The sequence below is a fragment of the Anomalospiza imberbis genome, unplaced genomic scaffold, assembly GCF_031753505.1.
Source record: "Anomalospiza imberbis isolate Cuckoo-Finch-1a 21T00152 unplaced genomic scaffold, ASM3175350v1 scaffold_69, whole genome shotgun sequence".
In the NCBI taxonomy this organism is placed as follows: domain Eukaryota; kingdom Metazoa; phylum Chordata; class Aves; order Passeriformes; family Viduidae; genus Anomalospiza; species Anomalospiza imberbis.
This window is the reverse complement of record NW_027100303.1, coordinates 467864-492145: the sequence shown is the minus strand read 5'-3', so window position 1 is coordinate 492145 and position 24282 is coordinate 467864. Positions and strand designations below refer to the sequence as shown.

General features: G+C 56.4%; 2 protein-coding genes and 2 pseudogenes across 2 annotated transcripts in view; 2 read left to right on the top strand and 2 right to left on the bottom strand.

Moving 5' to 3' along the window:
* The window catches only part of LOC137467576 (uncharacterized), a 441429-nt pseudogene that overhangs the window by 99580 nt on the left and 317567 nt on the right, over positions 1 to 24282 (bottom strand).
* Positions 1 to 24282, top strand: part of LOC137467577 (zinc finger protein 850-like) — a 214022-nt pseudogene that overhangs the window by 38075 nt on the left and 151665 nt on the right.
* On the bottom strand, positions 11272 to 13482 carry LOC137467594 (class II histocompatibility antigen, B-L beta chain-like). Its single transcript, XM_068179071.1, is given in 5 exon segments — positions 11272 to 11375; positions 11816 to 12024; positions 12026 to 12095; positions 12640 to 12912; positions 13401 to 13482. Coding segments are annotated over 5 exon segments (738 nt in total).
* Positions 17745 to 24282, top strand: part of LOC137467582 (serine/threonine-protein kinase PAK 3-like) — a 42825-nt gene continuing 36287 nt past the window's right edge. The window contains exons 1-2 of the mRNA XM_068179062.1: positions 17745 to 17816; positions 18648 to 18696. The gene's annotated coding sequence lies outside the window, so the exon portion shown is untranslated. The remainder of the gene's footprint in view (positions 17817 to 18647; positions 18697 to 24282) is intronic.

Here is a 24282-nt window from a genome sequence, read left to right as displayed (position 1 = left end):
TCCTAGGCCTTAAAATATTAAAAATAGATGAATATGAAATAGATCAATAACAAATATTGAAATAGAGACTATGCAATGTTAAAATGCTTCTGTGTGGCTGACTCGGGTGTAAAACAATTCCATTGTTTCTCCCATCTGCGGCCCAGCCTCACCAGGTGATAACAGTGACACAAACCTGAGAAGCGTTTATGAATTTATCAGGGGCTCTGAAACAACAGGATGGAACCAGGAGAAGAAATCAAATGTATTGACTTAATCTGCAGAATGTCCTGCAGACAAGTCAGAGGTGAGAACCAAACAAGAGTTCCTGGAACATCCAAAGCTCCCGGGAGTGTTTGAATAATGTCAAAAGTCAGGGATGTGTTTGTAGCCCTGCAGTGGAACCGGATCCGGAGAACGAAGGGTTAAGTTAAGGGCGGGTTCTTTGTCCGAGCGCCAAAACCCTTTTTTATCCCTTATCAAACTTTTACAAATCTCCAAGAGTGAACTTTGTTTTTCACACCCGGCTGGGGTTTGGGGGGCCCGGGGGGGTCCCCAGGCAGCCCCCGCTGCTGAGCACTGACCCCCCCTCCCCGGGCACCGGGACCCCCCAAAAACCGCACCCGCACCCCCTTCAGTGCCCCCGACCCCCCCTCGAGCACCGACCCCCCCGAGCACCGGGCCCGGACCCCCCTTTGTGCCCCCCACCCATCACGGGGGTTCCGCCCCCTCCCCTTTGAGCCCCGGAGCCGCGGGACCCCCGGGAGCAGCGCCGGGACCGGGGGGGCCCAGGGATGTGAGCAATGGATTTGTCAGTGTGAAAAATGCAGATTGAATGATCGGCTCTTGGCAAATATTAACTTGGATACTCTGTGTGCTGTGCTGCACAGTTATTTTGTAGTGCTGTATTAATCCTTTTGAAGTAGTGTGGGAAATGCAGTTTTGGGTTATGACATAATGTTAAAATAGAAACTATGCGATGTAAGATATTTTTTGTAACGAGCTCAAGGAATGGGTAGGATAATTAAGAAATTCTTCGCACGGAGATAACAGCAAGAGTTACTGCCTCCTTCTGGGAAAAGACAAACATTCTTACACCTCTCCTCTGTCTGTAAGGAGCCACCGGGATTGAGGGGAAAAAGCTGACAAAAAGCAGAGAACACCCTTTGTTTGAAAAGAATTTATGCACCGTGGGTGAGATATTTGAATGTGCAACAGGCTACTGCTTTTAAGGGTTCACCCTTTGTTAGCCAGGCATGTTTTTGTGGCTTAGTGCCCAAACCTACCCGGACGTCTGTAATTCTTTCCTTTTTATTGTCCTTTATTGTCCTAACTCTGATTGTCCAAATTCTCATTGCTCTCACTTTTATTCCGGTTTTTATGACTATTTTATTACAATGAAGATTTTAAAACAAGTGATTGGCGTTTTTCACAGTCAAGGGTTCCCAAAACCTGGCAGAAAGCTCACACAGCCTTGGACTTGTCCGTGCCAACTCTGAGATTTTATTGTGCCAGCGAGCAGCTGCAAGGAATTATCGATAATCAAAATCAGTATTGAGCAGCAGAGCAAAATGCTCGTGGTCAATAGGAACCTGCAAAAGCCAACAGAGAAATGCAAAAGCCAACAGAGAAATGCAAAAGCATTCTGATTGTGCTCAGAATGTCCCCAAGTGTCCCCAGTGATGTCACCCCAGGAATTCCCATCAGCATTTGGGTCTTGCTGCTTGATGCTTCCCATCAGCATCTGGGAAATTTCGGTGAAAATTCCCAGAAAATTCCCCAAATTTGTCTCAAAGCCTGCGCAGGGAGGGGACAAGTGACAGCAGCGATGTCCCCGATGATGTCATCACTCTGATGACATGACTGCGGTGACATCACTGTCCCTGCAGCAGCCTCGGGATGTCCGCGATGGCTTTTTGGCTCCGCTCAGCCACTGTGCGGCCACTGGGGCCACCGGAGCCACCGGGGGGCTTCACGAGGAGCCTGCAGATGTCCCCAAGTATCCCCAGCAGGTGACGCGTGGCCAGGCGGGCACTGGCCTCCCACAGCCGCTCGGCCATGGCCGCCTTGGCCACCAAGTCCCTGAGGACATCGGGGGACGCCTCATTTGTTCCCTGCAGGATGGCCTCGATGGCCTCGAGCCGGCGACACATCCCCCAGACGAAACACCTGGCTCTTTTCCACGCGGCCAGCAAGTGCTCCAGGGGCCCCAGGGCCACCTCCGAGCGCTGTCCCCTTCCGCTGGCCGCCTCCTCCTCGCTGGTGGCCGCAGGCACCCGGACCCCAGGGGCGGCCCCTGCCGAGGCCACCTCCTCCCTGTCCGTCAGTCGCGGTTCTGGCGCGCTGATTGGTGAGAGCGGGGCGAAGCACGGCCCCGCTGGCGGCCTGAGGGCGGCCCTGGCTCGGCAGCGGCGCCATTGGCGGAGCGTCTGTGCGGGCCCGGGAGCGGCGGCAGCGGCCGGAGCGCGGGGAGGCGGCATTGGCGGAGCTCGGAGGCGGCCCCGGCGCAGGTGGGAGCCGCGCCGGGTTCTGCGGGGGCTCGGGGCTCGCTGCGGGCGGAGGGGGCGGCAGGGGGCTCCGGCGGCTTGGCGGTGCCGTGTCCGGCCCGTGCCGGCCCTGGGCTGAGGGCGCTGCGGGAGCGGCTGCCCGCGGTCTCCTTCCCGCCGCTGCCTGGGCAGGAGCCGCTGCCGGAGCAGCGCTGGCTCGTCCCGGTTGCTGTGGCTGGGACAGAGGTGGCTGCCCCGTGGCCGGGCCCGTGCGGGGAAATTCCCGTCACCGGAGGTTTCTGTGGCCGGAGGAGACCGAGGAGTCCTGTCAAAGTGACTCGATTGCTGAGCAGAGGCAGAGGCCGTGGGGCATTTGCCATGCGCTCTCTGCCCTTGTTGTAGCACGCTGCCTCCTTTGGATGCTCATTTTCCCGGCCGCATCTCCCTCTGCCTTTGCCCACTGGCTGAGGGACTTGGAAGGTTCAGACTTCCCGATCCGCCTGCTGCCTGTCCTCGTTCATATGCACCCCTCCTTGTGGATGACAGCCGATATTCATGGCTCTGTTTGGTCTTTGTTCTTCGGGAAGTTGAGGAGTTTAGCGGGACTTTGAGCAGCTGTCTGGGTCCATTTGTAACATTTATTGGAACTGACGGTTTCTCCGTTATTTCCTCATCTCCAAGTCGCTGGCCCTATCTCCAGGCAGATTCACTCATTGACTCTGTTTTGTTCTTCCCGGGTCCTCTTTGGTTTTGGGATTATTCTCGGTGCCCTCATTCCCTGTCCTTTTGTAGCCGTTTCTGGATCAGGAGGCCTGGCTGCCACCTGCATCCCCTGGCTCAGCTGCTGGATGAGCTGCACTCCCAAGGTGTGGAGCATGGTAAAAAGATGAGAGTTGCTGTAGCACAGAAGAGGAGAAGCAGCATTCGTTTAACCCATGGTGTGCCAGGGAGCCACGAAACCGTGTCCCATTCCCATCCTTTCCATGTTTGGACCAATACATAAACTGCTCTCCTATTTCCTTTGTTATCTTTTTTCACTGCTTTTCCTTTGTCGTCTCTTTGCCAACAGCAGTTGGAGTCATTTAGTTTTCCACAAACTCCTGTTTTTTCTGGGAAAAGATAACCTGATCCCATCCCCTGGTGAAATGTTGTGTTCCTCATTTCAGTGGATGGGTCGGCAGGAAGGTCAGGAGCTGGAGGTGTCTGGTTGGTTCTTATTTCCAGGACAGCTTGTAATCTAATGATGGCATTGAAATGATAAATGGGTTCTGTGTCTCCTGATATGAATTGGTTCAGGTTCCCAGGGGCTGGTCCATGATGTTGTAGGATTTGTTCTGGTGGCCGTTCATCTTTTCCCCATTTTTGGGCGCTCCCTCCAGCCGGGGCTGCATCAATTGACTGCTTTTGTCTAATTACATCATCAAATACTTGAATTCCAACTGATTACGCTGAACTTGTTATAGCAAAGCCCCAGTGCTCTGATACTCCCTGTATAGCACAGACAGTGCCAGCACATGTTGGAGTGGGCACAGGGATGATCCCCCCTTATTTTAGTGAAGTTTTCACAGCATTCTCCATTTGCTGTTTCCCTTTGCAGCTTCACCCATTTCTGTTGCAGAGTCAGAGATCCTCACCATGGGCTCTGCCTTCAGCTGTGCAGATTCCATCTGTGCAGGCAGGCAGAGCTTGGGGTGAGGGGCAGAGGGAATCAGCCCAATTCCTGCCCCAGGCAAGAAGAGCCAGGTCCATTGTCCCCACTTTGCCCCAGCAGTGTTAATTTGCATTTCTAAAGCTCCTCTGCTGGCTGCCTGGAATGCAGCTTCTCTTCCAGAGCAGCCTCCAGCAGCCTCATGTGTGCCCCAACAGAACCTGCTGCTTTTTTTATTTTTCTTTCAAATCATCTATTTAGTGTTTATGAGTCAAAGGGTAACCTTTAAATCTCTTCTGGTTTTGCAAAATGCAGTCTAAAGGTAAACGTCGAAAATCCCAGACCAAAATTTTGGTATCTCTCGCACAAACATACACAAATAAATTCCAAGGCTATTAAGTTTTTTCCTCTTCTCCTCGGAGTAAAAACTCTTTCTCTCATCCCTGACCCAAACCTAACCGGCAATATAGAAGTAGGATTATTACAAAAAATACTCTTCTGCTATAAACTTTGCACTGAAAGTGCAGGAAAAAGAAAAACTCCACCAATATGTTTAGTGTAGGAGTCAAGGCATTCCTTGATTCTGGCCAGGATGTGCAGCAGAAATCATTCCATCCCCACATAGCCCGGGTGTGCAGAGAAAATCGTTCCATGACACGTGGGTTTAACTGGATTGTTCCCAAACTTGATACAGTCTGAACCAATCTAAATCCGTTGGTTTAATGTTCTGTAGTTTCAAGTTGTGCAGTTTTTAGTATTTGGGTTCCTGTTGGACCCGGATTTCTTGGCTTCTGCTGTTCATCAGGTCGGAACTGCTGGATTTCCTTCTCAGCCTTTTCCAGAGCAGGTGTCTCCAGCTCTGCCGGGGGCAGTGTCTGGGGTAGGTGTTGGTTGCTGTTTGCTGCTGGGCGTTATCTTTGTGGGAATCTTTTGGGCCATTCCCAGTGTGTTGAGATGTTAAACTCATCTCCACTGAGTGGTGGAACATCCCTTAGAAAAACCTTTACCATTTCTTTCCCCGAGGCCAAGGCAAACCAAGGCTGAGTAGAGAAATAAAATGTTAGAAATGTTCAAGTCTATGACCTGGTGTATTTTCCATCAGTGCAATCCCAGGCAGCGCAGTGTGTGAGTGTGGCTGAGACCCAGAGTGGAATTGTGCCGTTGTCTTCGCCAGCAGCTGTGGCAGTGCAGGCCCAGAAAGCACTGAAGCTGCAGCAGTGGCAGCAAGGATTGGCCCCGGTGGCTGGAGATGCCAAAGGAGGGTGCCCAGGCAGAGGATTTGAGCAGAGGATGTGTGGGCAGGCCCAGGGGCTTGCCCCGCTGTGGAGCCCTGGCTGCTGCTGCGCTGCCTTCAGTGCAGGCTCCGTGGGGGCCTCCCATGCTCCTGCTGCAGGCGGGAAGTGCAAATCTCCGGGGCTTCAGAGTCCTGGAGCCCTGGCTGAGGGGTCCCCCCGTGCTCAGCTGTGCTGGGGGCTGTTTCTGGCCTCAGGGACACTTGGCATGGGCCACGCCACTTGGCCACCAGTGGTGCTGCTTTGGCCTCCTTAGGCAGGGCCCGATGTCCTGCTTGGATGTTGGGAACAGCAAAGTGCCAAGGCAGGCTCTGTGCCAGCCCAGCTTCCTGTGGGAGAGATTTCACAAGAGACAGGACTCTGGCCACAGACTGCTTTAAATGTACATCCCTTATCCCCACCCTGCACTGGGTGGAGAATTACCAGGGTAAGGAATTCCCAAGATCAATTGCAAGGGAGAGAATTGAATATCTGCCCTGGGTCTGGCTCCTCTTCTTGCCAAAGCCAACGGCAAAAGCCGTACCCATAGCATCTTGGTTTACAGCCCTGACTCTTTCCCAGGGGCTGTTTGGGTGGGCTCTCCCCTGCCCAGGAGGGCAATGCCTCTGCCAGGTGCTTGTGGCCGACCCCGTCCCCTGGGTGCTGGGGCCCCCTTGGGCCCTGGGGTTGATCCCTGAGGGGCTGTAGGAGCTGTGCCATGGCCTTTGCCTTCAGCTTGGCCTTTTGCTCATCCCTTCTTGCATTCAGCTGCTGTGCCTTTGTGCCCAAGTGCTCCAGGGCTGCCTTCTGCCACTCCTGCAGCCCCCTTCGCTGCCTGTGTGTCCTGGTTCAGGGTAAATTTGGGACAGGAACCCCCGAAGGTGTTCCTCTAGAAAGCAGATTCAATCGGTCCCTCCCCCCAACTGGTTCGGGAAAAAAAATCTTTCCTTGGAGAAAAGTGGAAAAACCTTGTTTCTTAAACAAGCACACCTAATCAATATTAAACAATGAAATTTCTTGCCTCTCCAAGAAAGAGAGACACACTCAGAAAAATCCCCCCGGGCTGCAGCTCAGCTCACTCAGTCTCTGATCAGTCCCTCCGGCACTGGAAATGCCGTGGCCCAGGCCCAGCCCACTGGGTCACAGCTGCGAGCTGCTGATCTCTTCTGGCTGTTCAGTCCAGAGCAGGTGTGAGCAGGTCCAAAGAAAAGGAAGAGGCCACAGTCCAGTGAACTTCTTTGCCCCAGCTAGCTTAAACTAACTAAAAAGCAAAGGAGAGCTCTGTCTCGCTGTCTGTCCGTGTGCAGACAAGGCAGCCCAGCAGCAGGAATGTGGAGGAGTGAGCGCAGTTCCTGAAAACAAATTCGGGGCTTCTTCTCCCGCCCCTTCACTCCTGGAACAAGTCTTAAAGGTGCAAAACTTACTATTCAGCATAAACAGAACAGACAACAGGGGATAAAAGCATCATACAGCCAGCGCAGGACAATGTGAGTGCTCATCCTCTGAGAGCTGCTGAGCTTTGTGCAAAATCTTTCCTTTCTCCAGCGACCCAAAGCAAATGCTTAATAGAAAACCCTGATCCTTCCATGTACAATCTGCGTTTCCCAGATGTGTCTTTGTTTTCCTCCTTGTGCTCAGGGTCCCCTCCCCAGCCCGTATCCCAGAGCCGGTCCCTGTCCTGCCGCAGTGTCCAAAGGCGGCCCCACCGGCGGGCAGGGCCGGCAGCTCCACGGGGCCGGGCAGCGGCCGGGGCGTCCCGCAGGCTCCTGGGGGCCGGGGGCCACTGCCGGCCCTGCCCGGGGCTGGTGGGGTCAGGCAGCGCCCGGCGCTGAGCCCCGGCTGCCCCACAGCCCCGGCCCGGCCCCGCAGCTCCCCACAGGCCCCCAGCCCGTGCTCCCGGTCCCGCACCTCTGCGCCCGGTGCTGCCGCTGCCCACCACAGAGAAACCCCCTGACATCCTGACCTCCTTCTTTTCCTCTCCTAGAAACCCGGGATGGAAAGGATCAGGATCAGCTGGCAAATTCTGAGGATAAAACAGTGCTGAAAGACATCCCAGTCCTGAGTTTTTTTCTCTTCCTCCTCTTCTCCATCATCCTTTCTCTCACCACATAGATTCCTCCTGCTGCTTCTTGCCTTCACCATATTGCTGTACACTGCCCTTCACCCGATCCCTTCCCAGCACACCAACACCATCCATCCCCTGTTGTCCAAATCCCTTCTCCACTTCCCTTATTGCCCCCCTGGGTGTCCATGTCCTTAATTACCTCTGGGGGAATGTGCAAACTACCTCAACATTCTCCCAAGGGACCCTTCAGAGACATTTTGGGATCATCATCCCTTTGGCCAGGACCCCTCCCTGGCTTTCCCTTTTCTCCCCTCCCTGGGTGCGCTGCCATGTTCACTCCCCGAAGATCCCAGTGCAGTCACTGCTGAGATTTTCAGTGCTCTCTCCCTGCTGACTCTTCACAGACCCCCCTGATGTGTCCCTCGTCTGTCTCCTGGTCACTCCCGGGTCCCCAGTCGATCCCCGGTGCCACTGCCAGCCAAGGGAGCCGATCACCCAAAGTGGGTGAGGCACCTTCAGCTGCACTCCCTGCCCGCCGCCCCGGACCGGTGGAAGGAATTCCGGATGAGCCCCAGGGTGTGTGGGAAAATTGACATCAGCAGAGGTTTCTGTCCACAAAGCAGACAGAGGAGTCCTTTAAAAGTAATTTCATTCCTAGAAATGGGAGAGGCCATGGGACATTCCCCATGGGATCTCTGCAGTTGTTGGAGGACACAGCCTCCTTTTCATCCCAATTCTCCTGGCCACATCTCCCTCTCCCTTTCCCCACTGGCTGAAGTACTTGAGAGGTGCAGACTTCCCAATCCACCTGCTACATACCCCCTTCATATGCACCCCACTATTGTATAGCAGACGATATTCCTGGCTCTGTTAAGTCTTTGTTGTTCTTCTGGAAGTTCATGAATTGAGCAGGACCTTGGCTGAGCAGCAGTCTGTGTCATCAATTGATAACATTTCCTGAAACCGATGGCTTCTCCTGTCACTTCCTTATGTGCAGGTCCCTGACCGTATCTCGGAGCAGATTCACAGCATCTGTTTGTAAAGACACTTTCCTCCTGTTCCTTTCATGGGGGTCCCCCGTTTTCGGGACATCCCCCCTGGAGCAGGGTGTCCCCTCTTTGCTGCAGCCCCAGCCCTCAGGCAGAGCTCAGCCAATCAGAGCGCAGGGCGCTGATGACTCACCAGTTGCCAGGCAGACTCGCAGCTCCCAGCGTTCCCCACCTGGAGCCCACCTGCGCCCCCCCCTCGACCCCATCGCCCCCGCGAGGGGAATTTGGGGAGGTGGGAGTGGGGCAGCGCCAAGGCCGGGCCCCCCCGCGCTGTCCTGGCGGGAGCGGCTGCAGTGGGGACCGAGTGCGGGTGGAAGCGGCCGAGAGCCCAGCGCTGCCCCAGCCCGACCTGCCCCAGCTCCATCCCTGCCCCTGCGCTGGGATGCTGTGGGTCTGGGGGGAAGAGGGAGCCGGCAGTGGGTGCTGGGCCTGGGGGCAGGAGGAGAAGGGAAGGAGAAGCAGCGTTGAGGAACAAAATGGTCAAAGGATGGATGTGGGAGGAGAAGGTGGGATTGTGCAGGAGAAGGAGGAATAGCAGGAGGAAGAGGAGTGTGAGGAAGAGCAGAGTCCCAGGAGGAGGAGCAGAAACAGGAAGCAGCACAAGGTTCCACCCCTCCCTGTATCTGCAGCCTCCCCCCAGCCCCAGGAGCGCTGCTCCCCCCACATGCAGCAGGTGACTGTGGAGGGGGATCCAGGATTTTCACGGGGTGAATCTTGGTGTTTCTGAGCTTGCTTGGGCTAAATGTTGGTGCTTTGGTTTTATGTGGCAGCTGAATCTTTATCGTTTGGAGGAGGTTTTTGCTGACTTCTCATGTTTGGGGAGTTCTTCATCTGTGTCTGGAAGTCTATAGGTTTTTTTGGGCTGATTCTTGGTGTTTTGGAGGTTCTCACAGATACAAGATTCCCAATGATTTGCTGAGATGAACTTGGGCAAGGAGGAACCTCCAGTCCAAGGTGCTCTCCTCTTGTTTTTTCCCCAAAGCAGGATTTGTCATTCTCAGGGTGTGGCTGGATGGAGGAGGAGGAAAAGCCCCGGAGATCCTGCAGGAGGAGGGGCTGCAAACCCAGCCCAGGGAGCTGTGGGGAGGAAAGAGCCCGCCTGAGCCAGGAAGGCGGCCGAAGATCCAGCCAGAGCTCGGAGCTGGTGAAGAAGGCTCATGGCAGGGAGAAGCCCCACAAGTGCTTGGAATGTGGGCAGGGTTTCAGCTGCAGCTCCAATCTGATCCGGCACCAGAGGATCCACATTGGGGAACGGCCCTACGAGTGTGGGGAGTGTGGGAAGGGATTCAGAACAAGCTCAGACCTGATCCGGCACCAGGTGATCCACACTGGGGAACAGCCCTACACCTGCTCGGAATGTGGGAAGAGCTTTGTGTGGATCTCAGACCTTAGAAGACACCAGCGCATCCACACTGGGGAGAGGTCCTACGAGTGTCCCCAGTGTGGGAAGAGGTTTCAGACCAGCTCTGATCTCCTCAGACATGAGCGGATTCACACAGATGAGAGGCCCTTCCGCTGCCCCAACTGCGGGAAGGGCTTCAAGCAAAACTCCCACCTCACCAGGCACCGGCGCATCCACACCGGGGAGAGGCCCTACGAGTGTGGGGAGTGTGGGAAGAGCTTCTCCAGGAACTCAAATTTGACCCAACACCAACGGAGACACCACTAAGGGAAACCCTGGGAGGGCCCTGAGTGAGGGAAGAGCTTGAAGTGAGGGAAGAGAGTGAGGGAAGAGCTTTGTGGGCTGCTCCAGCTCCATCCCCCATGGGAGGATCCAGGCTGGATGATCCCCAGTGACCCCCGTTGGGCAGAGCCCTGGTGCCCCAGAATGGGGAATAAAACAGAGAGGAAAACAATGGAGCTGATAAAGGGGCCGATATCTGAGGTCTGACTGAGCAGAAACTGTGGGAGACACAGACACAGTTTAAGTCTCCCTGGGCAAGAAGTGACCAAGCAACCTGTTGTGAGACTTTGTGATAAGATAATGTTCCCAGGTGCCGTGATGTCATGAAGAATGTGTAACCAATGGGAAATTGTTAGCAAACATCGAGCCCTGTCTGAGCACCACACAAGTAAAACCCTGTATAAACACTTGGTACCCTCAATGAAATTGGCTTCTGGTCTAAACTCGGCTGTCCCCGTCTCTCCATCGTGGATAAGCCCTGTTGTGGGTGATCCCCGTTGGGTGGGGGGAAGGTGTTGGAGGGATTTCTTTCCCTTCTGCTTGTGCTGCTGTGTTTGGTTGGTAATAAATTCCCTCCGTGTGCCCAGGCTGGGTCTGTTGTCCCCGTGCCGGTGCTCGGGGCGGGATCTCTGCCGTTGCTTCTCTCCAGTCCCGGGCCTCTCCTCAGCCAATGAGAGAACGCGATGGACAAGAGTCAGCCAATCAGAGCGAGCGAGGCTGATGACTCACCAGTTGCCGGGCAGACCCGCAGCACCCAGTGTTCCCCACCTGGACCCCACCCTCCCTGCCCAGTCCCGGCCCCGCGTGGGGTCCCCCCAAGTCCCTCCCCACTGCCCCCCATAACCTGGGCTGGGTTTAACTGGGAAGCTTTACAGGGAACACTGGGAGCAGGCGGGCAGGGGCAGAGTGACATCAGGGCTGGGGGGACACACGACCCCCCCAAAATCAGCGTGGGGATGAAGCGGGGGGGTCCCGGCCGGCCCCAAGACCACGGGAAGGGACTGCAGCCGGCGGCGGCTCAGGAGCTCTGTGTGCAGAGAAAAGGGGGTGACACCGGGCTGGAGCCCCGGGGAAGGAGCACACAAGCTCCTAGAAGCTGAGCCCCAGCGCCAGGAAGACGAAGCCCAACTTGGAGCCCCCGATCCCTGACAGCATCTTGCTGCGGGCGGCATCCAGTGGCATCTCTGGGGGGTCTGCAGGGGTAAGGACCTCCCAAAACCTCTCAGAGACACCCCAAGCCACTCCAAGTACCTTCCCAGTCACCCCCATCCCACCCAGAACCCCCTGAAACCTCCCCCCGATCCCTTCCCGGCCTCCCCAGGACCCACCAAAGCCTTGCCCATCCTTCTCAGGATCCCACAGCCCCCTTCCAGTTGCCTCCCACCGCCCCAGGACCCACAAACCCTCTCCCAGTCCCTTCCCAGCCTCACCAGGACTCACCCTGACCCCTCCTAGTCTCTTCCCAGCACAACCAACCTCATCCCAAGCTCTGCTTTTCCATCCCCAATCTCCTTCCAGCTCCTCTAGACTCACTCCAATCCTTCCCAGTCACACCCAGCACCTCCAAACTCCCTCCCAGTGTCCAGCAGGACCGCCAGAACCATCCCACCCTCCCCAGCATCCTTGAAACCACTTCTCAGCCCTTCCACACCTGATGTGCTGATGTGCTCCAACTGACAGCTGCAGGTGAGCCCGCGCCAGGGGGGTGTTTCCAGCAGCACCAGGAGCTGGTAGGTCCAGTCCTTGTTGGGGACCATGTCGGTGGCCTCCACAGAGAGCTCCTGCTGGCCCTGGAACCACCTCAGCTGGGTGTGGGCAGGGTAGAAATCCATCACGGAGCAGCCCCGGCTGGGAGCTCAAGGGCACCAGCGAGATGGGCACGCTGGGGGACATTGGGAGAGAGCGGGAACAGACTGGGATCAGCTGGGGGGAACTGGGAGAGAGAAAACTGGGAGAGAGAGGGGAGGGGTGGGGTGGCCTTGGGAGGGATTGGGAATGGACTGGGAAGGACTGGGGTGGCACTCAGAGAGATGGGAGGGGATGGGGGGCACTGGGAGGGAGGATGGAGGTCTAGGAGTGAACTGGGAATGGACTGGGAGGGACTGGGGCGGCACTGGGAGGAACTGGGAACGAAGCGCGCGGCACTGGGAGGCCGAGTCCAGTGCGGGGCACTCGGCGCTGCGGGTCTGCCTGGCAACTGATGAGTCATCAGAGACACGCGCTCTGATTGGCTGAGAGGCGGCAGCACCACGCTAGGCTGAGATGGACAGCCGGGAGGCACTGGGAGAGACTGGGATGGACTGGGAGAGCCACGGGGGTCAGTGGCAGGGACACAAGGTCTCGGGGATGGGCACAAGGAGGGCTGAGGGCTCTGGGCCGATTCCAGGGAGGTTTTGAGGGGCTCCAGGGTCATTGGCAGGGCAGGGCCCGAGGGGACACGCTCTGCCCCGCGCTCACCTCGGCGCTCCGTGAGGAACGGGCTGAGATAATCGTGGTTGTACCGGCACAGCCAGTCCGCCGCAGCCCTTTTTTGCTCCATAACGTCTGGGTCGCTGTTCCAATACCTGGCTGCTGTCTCCCCATAGGGGGTGAACCCCAAAAAGTGCCCCACGTCGCAGTCGAACATCGCGTACTGCTCCCGATTGTAGATGAACCTGCTCAGGTACCTCACCTTCTCCGTGCCGTTCATGAAGTGACACTCGGACTTTCCCACGTACTGGAACACCCCTGTGTGTGCAGGACACAGGTCCGGGGGTGCCCCCCCACCAGCCCCAGAGCTCCGGGATCCACCCCGGATCCCCACTCCGCACCCCCTTTGCCCCAGGGCCACCTTGGCTCCTTCCTGCCCGAGCTGCCACTTCCTCTTTTCCACCCTTCCCCCATTTGCCCTTCCACATCCTCTCCCCTCCGACTTTCAGCCTCTCCCCAGATGAGTTTTGGGGTCCCATTTACTCCTTTTCCTCTTTCCCAACCTTTTAAACACAATTTACCAAAAGCCCTGCCTTCCTTCCCGCTCAGGTTTGGGGTCCTACTCTCCCCTTTTCCCCACTTTCCCACCCTCTCTCACCCCTTCCTCACCTGCCCCCCATCCTCAGCCCCTCCCGCTCTTCCTTTAGGGGTCCCCTCCTCCTCCTGCCCCTGCAATTTCGGGCTCCCACCGCCCCCTTTTCCCCATTCTCCCCCCTGTCCCACCGCCTCCCGCCCCCCCCGCTCTCCCGAGAGCTCCGCGCCCGCAGCCGGGGGGGCTCCCAGCACCACCAGTGCCACCAGTACGGCCCCAGCTGCCGCCACTCGCCCCATGGCCAGCGCCGCCCAGGGAGCACCAGCCCCAGAGCGGCCGCGCTGCGCTGGCAGCACCAGTCCGGAGCAGCGCGGGCTCAGCAGCGCCGCGCGCTCTCATTGGCTCCGAGCACTTTTGGGCACCGATTGCCGAGGCTCTGCCGCACAACCGATGACTCCTCAACTCCTCGCGCTCCCATTGGCTGCAGCGCGTTTTGGCTGCGTTTGGATTGGCTGAGCGGTTCCGGGACGCTGCAGCCCCGGCTGGGGCTTTTCCAGGCACGGGGAGCCTTGGGGCGCTGCGCAGCTGGGAGCTCAGCTGTGCCCAGAAATGTGTGCCCGGCTGCGCGGGGTCTCAGGGGTGCCCGTGGCGAGGGGTGACGCTGGCCCCATGCCAGGCACCCCCCAGAGCCGCTCTGTCCCTGCCCCCGGCAGCCGCACAGGGACAGAAAATGGAACCGAGGGTTCCTGCCTGGGGACAAGGAGCGGGAGAGATCCCTCAGCAAATCCGGCACGGGCACAACAGACCCGGCCCGGGCACAGGGAGGGAATTTATTACCAACCAAATCACACCAGGACAAGCAGAGGGGAAAGAAATCTCTCCAACACCTTCCCCCACCCAACCGGGATCACCCAGAGCAGGGTCACCGGGGCTCTGCCCAACGGGGCTCACTGGGGATCATCCAACATGGATCCTCCCATGGGGAATGGAGCTGGAGCAGCGCACGAAGCTCTTCCTGCACTCGGGGCACTCACAGGGCCTCTCCCTGGTGTGGAAGTGCTGGTGAGTGACAATCTCTGAATTCCACCTGAAGCTCTTCTGACATTCCAAGCACTCATAGGGCCATTCCCCAGTGTGGATCCTGTGGTGATCGGTGAGGTCAGAGGTCCCACTGAAGCTCTCCCCACACTCACAGGGCCTCTCCCCAGTGTGGATGTTCTGGACTTCCATCAGGGTGGAGCTGCAGCTGAAACCTTGCCCACATTCCAAGCACTTGTGGGGCTTCTCCCTGCCATGAGCCTTCTCCACCAGCTCCGAGCTGCGGCTGGATCTCCAGCCACCTTCCTGGCTCAGGGGGGCTCTTTCCTCCCTGCAGCTCCCTGGGCTGGGTTTGCAGCCCCTCCTCCAGCAGGATCTCCAGGGCTTTTCCTCCTTCTCCATCCAGCCACACCCTGGGAATGACAAATCCTGCTTTGGGGAAAACCAAGGTGGGAGCACCTTTGAGAAGAGGCTCCTCCTGCCCAAGTCCATCCCTAGAACTCAGCAGGAGTCTTGTGTCCATGGAAATCTCCACTATATCAAGGTTCAGCCCAAAACAACTCTCCCAGGAGTTCCCAATCTCTGATCTCTCCACTTTTGGCATTCCAGAGGTTTCCTTTCCCTGGGATGATGGGGGTCCAATGGCTCCAGGGGTTCCCCCTTCTCCGGTGTCCTGATGAGGGATGATCCAGGGGCTTTTGGGGGTCCATGGGGTCCCTTCTCCCCTGATGATTTACTTTGAGATCCCAGGGGTCCCAGGGGTCCCTCCTCTCCTGGCTCCCCCCCTTTCCAGCCAGCCGGGGTCCCCCAGCTCCAGGATCGCCCCTCTCTGCTCTCCCCACTCTGGGGGTCCCAGGGGTTCCTCTCCTCTGCTGCCCCGGGGGTCCCAGGACCAATGTCCTCCCCCTGGTGGCCCTGGGCAATGGCCACGTGGAATCCCAAAGATCCCCCCAAGGGGCTCAGCTCTGGGGTCCTGCAAGATCCAAACCTACACACACACACACACACACACAGAGAAAAAATCCTCAGAGGGTTTATTTGGGCCTCCCAGACGATATTTGGGGCTCAATTCCACAATCTGCAAGCTCCAAACACACCCCAATTAAAAAACCCTCTCAGGGACCCCCCGATAGATTTGGGACGAGCTCCCCCTCCCCTCTCACCTGCAGGATGAGCTGGGGGCAATGGTCCCGGGGCCAAGGGTGCTGCGGCCACAGGGGGCACTGGAACCTCCTGTTTCTCCTCCTTTTCCTGCTCCTGCTCCTCCTCTTCCTGCTCCTCCTTTTCCTCTCTCCCTCCTCCTCCTCCTTCCTCATCCCACCTCCTGCCCAGTTCCTGCCTTCTCTATATTTAGAGTGGAGAACTTTGCTTGTTTTTAGAACGAGAACAAAGATCCCAGAGGGAACACGGCTTGCTGGTTTTAGCCAGAAGTGTCAGTGACTAAAGGTCATGTTTGCTCTGCTTTGGTGCCGTCCTTGTTCCTCCTCAGTGTTCAGGCTGGGCTATGGGGTGTCCTTGTTTGCTGCATTTTCAGAGCTCCTCCTGGATCCTTTGGGCAACAGGCTGTGCCCTGGGAGGGTTCTTTGTGCTCCTTTGTGACACAGGAGAACCTTGCAGGCGGTTTCTGCGTGAGCTGCTGCTGTGATGTCACAGGAGCACTGCCACGTCCCCGAGGTGTTCCCGTTGCTGTGGCACACGGAGGCCTCAGTGTCCAGAGTGGCTCTGGGCACTGCTCGTTGCCGGAGGATCCTCCTGCCCGAGGCATTCTCAGCAGCCAGCCCAGCCCTGACGGGTGTCCTTCTGTGCTTGCAGGGCTACAGTCTGCAGACGTGTGCAGCGCAGCCAAAATGATCCAGCACGTGGCTGCTGCAGTTTGCACGCTGTACTCTGTGGCGTATGCGGGGTATTTTTTAACCCACTTGGCACGTAAGTCGAGGTTTTCCCTCGGTGCTGTGGCTTTGGGCTTGCTGTGTGCTTGCTGTTCTTCCTCTGGGCCTGAGCTGACTTTGTAACCAAATTGCCATGAAGACACCATTGCTCTGGGAGAGCTCCTGGCAGCAGCTGCAGCTGGAAAAGGGGGTGTCTGCAGCCAGCGGGGCGTGCACAGCATTTGCAATGAGCCCTGGGGGGTTCTGTTCCCTCAAGCGGGGAGTCTGTGGCAGCAGAGCCTGGAACTGCCTGTCCAGCCAAGAGCTGACCCAGCCCAGTATTTTGTGCTGTTCTCTTGCTGTGGGAAGGGACTGTGGCTCCTGGAGGGACGCTGTGAAAGCAAAATGCTCTCTCGGGGTTGCCTTGCTCCAGGGCATTTCCCACCACAGGCAGTTGTTTTCCTGACAGCATCTGGTTCATGTTCCCTCTCCCGTTGCAGGGCACCTCATGAGTGGATCCCGAGCAGCTCCTCCTTCGGTGAGTGGGAAAGGAACCTTTGGTGTTTGGAATTGTGCAGCAAGTTGTGAGCTCGGCATGTGGCAGCTGTGTGCCCGCCTGGGAGGCTGAAGGAAAGTTCCTGTCAGTGTCCTTGCAGCAGCAAAGGGATCCCTGGGAGTTTTCTCCTTTTCTGCTGAAGTGCTTTTGAAGGGCTGCAGGTCCGGTTTTGCAGGCAGAGCATTGCTTGCTGGCTCTAGCCATGGTGGAATATGGAATTCCCAAGAATAAGGGGCAATGTCGACTTTAGCCCATTGTTAGTTTGAACAGCTCCAAACCCAATTTCTGCTTAGTGCAGCTGGATGTGCAGCTGAGGGTAAATAAGGTGATAACTGAGACAGAACTTCCCGTCCCTCATGCTGCCGTCTGTCCACAGGGCACAAAAGCAGCACCAGCACCTCCTCTGGCTCCCTCTGCTTCCAAAGAGCAGGCCAAAGAGGAGGAAGGCAGCAGTGAGCTTCCCGCTGTTCCGGGGGACGATGGTGAACGTCCCTCAGTGCCGGGAGATGACAGTGAACTTCCCGCTGCTCTGGGAGACGAGGGCGAACATCCCGCGCTGTGGGAACACAATGGCGAGGCTCCTGCGGTGTGGGACAAGGACAGTGGACATCTCCCGGCGTGGAAGGAGGACAGAGGACATCTTGTGGCTTGGGAAGAGGAGGGTGAACTTCTCCCAGCATGGGAAGTGGACAGTGAACGTCCCCGGGCTTGGAAAGATGATGGCGAACCTGCAGCATTTTGGGAAGAGGACGGAGAAGCTCCCTGTGCTTGGGAAGAGGACACTGAACCTCCCTCGGCTGTGGGATCCTGGGCTGAACATTCTGACAGCAGCACAGCCCTGCAGCCAGAGGGGAGAGGGGAGTGGTGCCTGATGCAGCTGAGTACGTCTGCTCTGTTCCTGTGTGCCAGAGCAGGGTGCTGTGTGTGTGTCTCGGCATCAGCTGCACCCAGTGCTGCTCTGCAGCTGAATGTGCCAGGGTCATTTCTTGTCCTTCCCCAGCTGAGACCGAGGGGCTGACGGCCCCAGGGAGGGGGGCTGCATTCTGGCTCTGCTGCAAGGCGGGGTCTCTCTCTGGGAGGGAGCGTCTTCCACGTGGTTTCTTTCAGGGAACACCGTGAGCCTGGCGGAGCCTGCCGAGAAATACCTGGAAGTGGAGCAGATTGGCCAAGGGTAAGTGCACGGCAGTTACTTCTGCACAAGCAGGCCCAGGTGTTGTGCTGGTGCAGGATCAAGTGAGAAGTCAGGAGAGCTCCAAACACCTCCAGACACTGGGGTGCCATCCTGCTGTCCCTCAGTCCTGATCAGAATTGATACCTGTGCTCCGAAGGCACCGTCAAAGGCCCCTGAGGCTGGCAGTGTCCTGCCTGCAGCAAGGAGCAGGACCTGGAAGATCTTCTGTCCCTGGAATTGGATTGCCTAAAAGAGCCACTCACCATCTGGTGACTGTCAGAAAACAGTTCCCAAGGAGATTTCTTTCAAATATTTTGCTTCAAAAAATATCCTGCGGTCAGGATTAACAACCTAATGGTTTAGAAACAGAAACCAGAGCTGAACTAATAAGTGCTCTCTTCTAGCACAGGTAGTAGAGCCCATACATTCAGTAACAGACACAGAGCTGATGCACTCTGGGGGAAAATGCATCACCTGCCTGATGGCAGGGCCCTTGTGGATCCTGCAGGTCTTAGGCAGGAAATGGAAAAGGATGGAATGCATTCTTTTCCAGTTCTTTAGACACCCATTGCTCACTTCAGGTTGTGAACTAAAGCAGTGCAGCGTGGACATTTGGGATTTGCTCCAGCCCAATTCCTTGGTGTTGGGTCTCAGTTTTCTCTGGCACACCTTGCGTGGCAGAGGGCTGGTGGCTGCTGCGCTGTTGTTGGAAGGGTCGATGCCCCCAGGTGTTTGTGAACACTGCAGGCAGCAGAGATCTCCTGTCTGGGCTGGCTTTCACTGCCAGGGCCTAAAGCGCTGCTTCTTTCTTCTCTGCTGTTTTGTCTCCAGGGCTTTTGGAACCGTTTCTAAAGGACTCGACAGGGCCACTGGAGGAGAGGTCAGTGTCAACACGCCCAGCACGTCTGGCAGCTCTCCAGGGCTCTCCCCTCTGCTGGGAGCTGTGGCTGCAGCTTTGGGGGCCAGCAGAGCTTTCCTGCACAGGCTGCTCCTCTGCAGGCAGAGCCGTGTCAGCCTGCAGAGCACAGCTGGGACAGACTTGGTCCTTCTGAAGTGCCCAAAGGAATGCAAGGAGGGCAATGGATGTGTGTGTTTGGTTTCTTGTGCAACCCCAACCAGAGCAGTTGCATTTGAAATCATGACCCAATCCCATAGAACTGCTAAAGGGTTCCCAGCTGTTTTGCTCTGTTTGCACAGAACCAGAATTACCTCCTGCTTGCAAAATGTGTTTGAACTATAATGAGAGTTTTGAGGCCATTTGAGAAGACTGTAGGTGCAGAGAATGTGGTTAGAGCTTGGAGGCTGACAGCTGAGGGGCCATTTCTGCAGAGCCTGCAAGGCCAAATGTCTCTGGCCATGTGTCCTGTAAGCAGCCCCCAGCGAGCAGAGCAATGGGCTGTGGGAATGGCACTTGCTGAGCTCTGGTGTCCCATCCCAAGGCAGTTGGGCACAGCCCGGCTCAGTCGCCCCAAAAAGACTCGCTCTGTGTTTGCTGCGGCCTCCTGCCACAGACTCCTCCAGTGAAAGGTCTGCAATGTCCCTTCAGGTGGCCATAAAGAAAATGAGTCTGAGAGGGCAGAAGAGGGAACGAGCTGTGAATGAGCTCCTGCTTCTGAAGGACAAGAAGAACCCCAACATTGTCAGCTCTTTGGACAGGTGAGTGCTTCAGGCCTTATCCCGTGCCCGGGCCCTGCCTTAACCTTTCCTGGCATCCGTAGTCTGTAGCCTGATTTGAAAATGCCTGACCCAGCCGTTTCTTCCCAAAACAACAGCCTGGCAGTTCGCTCCCTCCGTGTGCTTTTGTTGCTTTGGTTTGGTTTTCCCTTCAAGTTGACCCTGTTTCCTGTGTCTTACAACAAGTGCTGGTAAACCACAGCAGAAATTATTTCCCTTGCTTCTTCTTCCCAGCCCTTTCCCATTGCTGCAGATGCCAGGAAGACCAGGTTCTTGTTCACAGAAATGCCTCGTTTGCCCATTTGTCACTGGCCTTGCCTGTTTCTGAAGGGACTTTCTGAAAGGTTTTCTGACCCCTTTTGTCCCAAGTGCTGCCCGGCCTCCTCCCCTGGATAACCCTGGGAGCTGTGTTGCCTTGTTCTGCAGGGAAGGGTGGAACTGATGAGTTCAGAAGCTGAACCAGCTGGGGGCCAGTGTTGTGGTTCCACATTGATCTGGGCCTTTGCTAAACTGCATTTTTCACCTGCTTGCCATCTCAGGCCTCTCCTTTCTCACAGGGATCTCCTCCTTTAGACTGTGCAGATCCCAAGGGCTGTGCAGCCTGACAGGAATGTCTCTCCATCGGATTCTGTCCTCATTGACAAGTGACCTGGCAACAAAACTCCACTCCAGGCTTTTCCATGGGGGAATTGAGCACTGCACATTGGTCTCCATGCCACTGCTTTCCTCTTCCAGCTTCCTTGTCGATGGAGATCTCTGGCTGGTGATGGAATACATGGATGGAGGAACTTTGCAGGACGTTGTCAGACAGACACGCATGGCTGAAGGAGAGATGGCAGCTGTCAGTCGGGAGGTGAGGGATCCTGCCTGTGACTGCCATGCCTTGGACACGATGGTCCTTCCCAGCAGGGCGTGAGAGCAGGAGTGGCTCCAGGCTCAGGGCTTTGTTTCTCTGTTGTTTTCATGAGCTGGCGAAGAAAGAGCCCCTGCAGTGATCGGCCTGCCAGCAGCACTGCACTTCTACTCTGTTCTTGCTCTCTTTCCTGCTGTTGTGGCACTCTCTGTCTGTTTTGGATTTGATGTGCTGTTCTCAGCTTTGCCTTGAACCGTTTGCCTGGAGCTTGTCTGCACTGCACTCCTGGCCTGTCAGAGCAAAGTCGCTGCTGGTAGAATTCTAAACTGTCCTTTCTTGTGTGATATATTCCGGCCATTGGTTTTTACCCTCGTGTTTCTTGTTCTCTCTCAGTGTCTGCAGGGCCTGCATTTCCTCCATTCGAACCGGGTGATCCACAGAGATCTGAAGAGCTCCAACATCCTTCTGGGAATGGACGGCTCTGTCAAGCTGGGTGGGTGTTCCTGGCCAGGCACGGCGCTGCCGGGGTGCGGCTGTGGGGCTGCTTCCCAGTGACGGCCAGAGCCCCACAAGGGCTGCTGGGGGCACTGCCCGGCCCCTGCTGCCAGCTGAGAGCGGCTGCCCCTGCAGAGAGCTCAGGAGAGGAGCAGGCTGTCAGGGGTGCCTTTGCTCTGGGAATGGCCCTCCCAGAGGGGCAGGAGTTGGAACCTGAAGCTCCAAGGGAATCAGTAAAAGCGACTGCACGAAAGCTGAGGGTTTCTTTAAGGGTCCAGTTCAGTTCCATCTTTCCTTGGCTACAGCCCTGAGGACTTTCCCAGCTGACTTCACTGCTGCATTCTCAGACTGAGAGCGGGGAGTCTTTGTGCTTGGTTTCCTCATTCCAGCTGCCTTTGACAGTGTTTGTTTCTGTCCTCAGCTGATTTTGGCCTCAGCGCTCAGCTCAGCCCTGAGCAGGACCAGCGCAGCTCCATGGTGGGCACTGCTCACTGGATGGCCCCAGAAGTTGTCACCAGTTCTCCTTACGGCCCCAAGGTGGACATCTGGTCCTTCGGCATTGTGACCATCGAGATGGTGGAAGGAGAACCTCCTTACTTCAAGGAAACGAGGGCCATGGTAAGAGGCCAATTCTCCCGTGGTTGCAGAGGCCTGTGAGCACAGGGTGACCCTGCACTGGGAGCAGCAGCTGGAGGTTTCTGCACACGGGGAAGGGAATTCCCAGAGGACTCGAGCCTCAACACAGACACATATTCTGCAGTCTCCAGACACAATTTGCTTTGGGATTTACGTTGTTTCAGTTCTTCTGGCTGTGAGGATGACCTGAAAATGGGAAGCAAGTGCACCAGCTCTTTACAAAGGCTGTGGCAGCACCAGGGTTTGGGTTTTTTGGTTGGCATAGAAAAATGAGCTGTGAGCAGCCTCTCTGCCAGGGAGGAAAGTGCCCCTGGAGCTGGGCCTGGGAAGCCAGGGTCGATGTGAGCACTTGTGGGTGGGAAGGAAGCTGGCAGAGCGCTGAGTTTGCTTTTCCTGCAGGTTCGCGCTCTGATCCGGCAGAACGGGACCCCGCAGCTGCAGGAGCCCAGGCGCCTGTCGGCTCTGCTGCGGGACTTCCTCGAGTGCAGCCTGGAGCCGGACGAGGAGCGGCGCTGGTCTGCCCAGGAGCTGCTGCAGGTGAATGCCAAGCGGCTGCAGGGGAAGCAGCAGCGCCAGGGAGGGGTTTTCTTCTGGGGCCCCCTCCGATGGTCTCCGGTCTCGCTGCTTTCCACACGCAAAGCAAGCAGAATCCTCGCCTGGTTTGGCTTGGCAGGGGCCTTTCGAGGTCATCTGCACCTGGGGCCCCACAGCGAGCAGGGCCATCTTTAAGCAGCTCAGGTGGCTCAGAGCCCTGCCTGACCTGAGCTTGGATGTTCCCAGGGAGGAGGCACCTCCCATATCTCTGGGCACCTTCTGTCAGTGCTTCCCCACTCTCCCGCTAAAAAAAATTCTGCCTCAGATCTTATCTGAGCCTGCTTCCCTCTCCTGAGTTTCAGACCATTTCCCTTTGTCCTGTTGCAACAGAGCCTGTGAGGAAGTTGACTCTGGAAAGTAACGGTTCATTTCTTTTTTTTTTCTCCTTTGGGCAGCACCCATTTTTATCATCAGCCAAGCCTCTCTCCAGCCTGACCCCTCTGATCATCGCAGCACAGCAACTGAAGAAGCAGCAGAGGAGATGAAGGACTGGAGGACAGCGTTTAGTCACTGTAGTTAGTTAGGACAACTAGTTAGTTATGGTAGTTAGCAGTGCCAGTTAGTTATGGTAGTTAGCAGTGTTAGTTGGTTAAGGTAGTAAGAACAGCCTGTTTGTTATGGCTCTTATGACAGCCTGTTTGATATGGCAGCTTTTTGAATAAAAACTCTCTTAAACCTCAACTCCCTTGACGTGTCCCTTCCTTCTCCCTGTGTGACTCAGCTGCCCGGAGCAATGTGAGGGGAGAGCGGGCCCAGCCTCGCCCAGAGCTGAGCCCCAGCAGAGCCCTGGCAGAGCCCAGAGCAGCCTCGGCATCTGCAGAGTCAGCCTGGAAGGAGGCGCTTGGAGCCTTCTCGGCTGCACCCGACTCTTGGTTACAAACTGTGTGTCAGGGCTCACCCCCAGATTGGGGTGGCCCTGAAAGATGGAAAAGTCTCTCCTCCAGCCTGTGCCTTCAAAGAAAGACTCAGTAGTCTTCAGTCCTCCGGTCTCAAGGTAGTTTATTGTGTGTTATCTAAAAGATTTTCTTCCTGAGCTGCTGTGGTCCGTTCAGCAGGTCAGACAAAGGCACACACGGACTCCCAGGGGCCTGGTGCCATCTTTTATATCATCCATGACGTGTTGAATGTTTATGGTTTTACCCCAATGCCTATCACCTATATTGAATGGTGACTTTCTACTCTGAACCAATCTGTGAGTGCCAACATCACCATGAACATGGAGGTTAGGAAGGAGAAAGAAGGAGGACAGGGCACGCCCAAGTCCCTTCATCTTAGAACTTCTGACCCCCATGTACAAAACTCAGACCCCTCTGTACAAGGCCTAAAACCCCCCTGTACAGCACTCAAAAGTTCTTCCTTTCACTTTGTGACTACTTCTACTATAATATCTAAACTTTTGTGATTTCTTGTTCTTCCTGCAAGGTTGGTAAATTGTTCCATGGGTCAGATTCAAAGCCACAGGGGTTTCCAGCTGCATGCCAGGGTCTCAAATGCTTCTGACCTGGGCCCGGGCCATCCAAGAGTGTCCAAGGGACATTCTGGGTTCCGACAAGAACAGGATAATGAGAAGTCAATGAAGAGCCTTGAATGCAGCTTTCCCCACGCCTCCCTCCTTCCAGCTGCACCTCCTCCCCCGGCAGTGCAGGAGACAGGGAATGGGGCCGTGCTCAGTTCATCCCCCGTGGCTTCTCCCTCTGCCCAGGGACAGGAGTCGTTCCCCTGCTGCAGCCTGCGGTCCCTCCCACCGGAGACTTCTCCAGGAACTTCTCCAACCGGAGTCCATCCCCTGGGGCACAGCCCCCCTCCAAGTGCTGCAGCGTGGGTCACTGTGCCACGGGGTCACTCCTTCCAGGACAGGCTGCTCCAGCGGGGGCCCCTCTGTCCACGGGGTCACAGCCTCCTCTCAGGCATCCCCGTGCTCCAGCCTGGCTCCTCCAGGGGCTGCACGGGGATCTCTGCATCCCCATGGATCTGCAGGGGGATCCCTGCAGCCCCATTGTTATAAATGAATCAGTCAATTTAATAATTAGAGGAATTTATTAAATCAAGTCAAATAAAAATTGGACAAGCCACAAGTAAAACAGCGCCGAGCCAGGTGATCGGAGCTGGTTTCCGGCTATACAGCCCCGTACCTCTGGCAGTTCACAAGGTACTGATTCCACAGGGTTTTATTTATATTGCTTTCAGATGTAGTAGGACTCCTGGGGGGTCTTC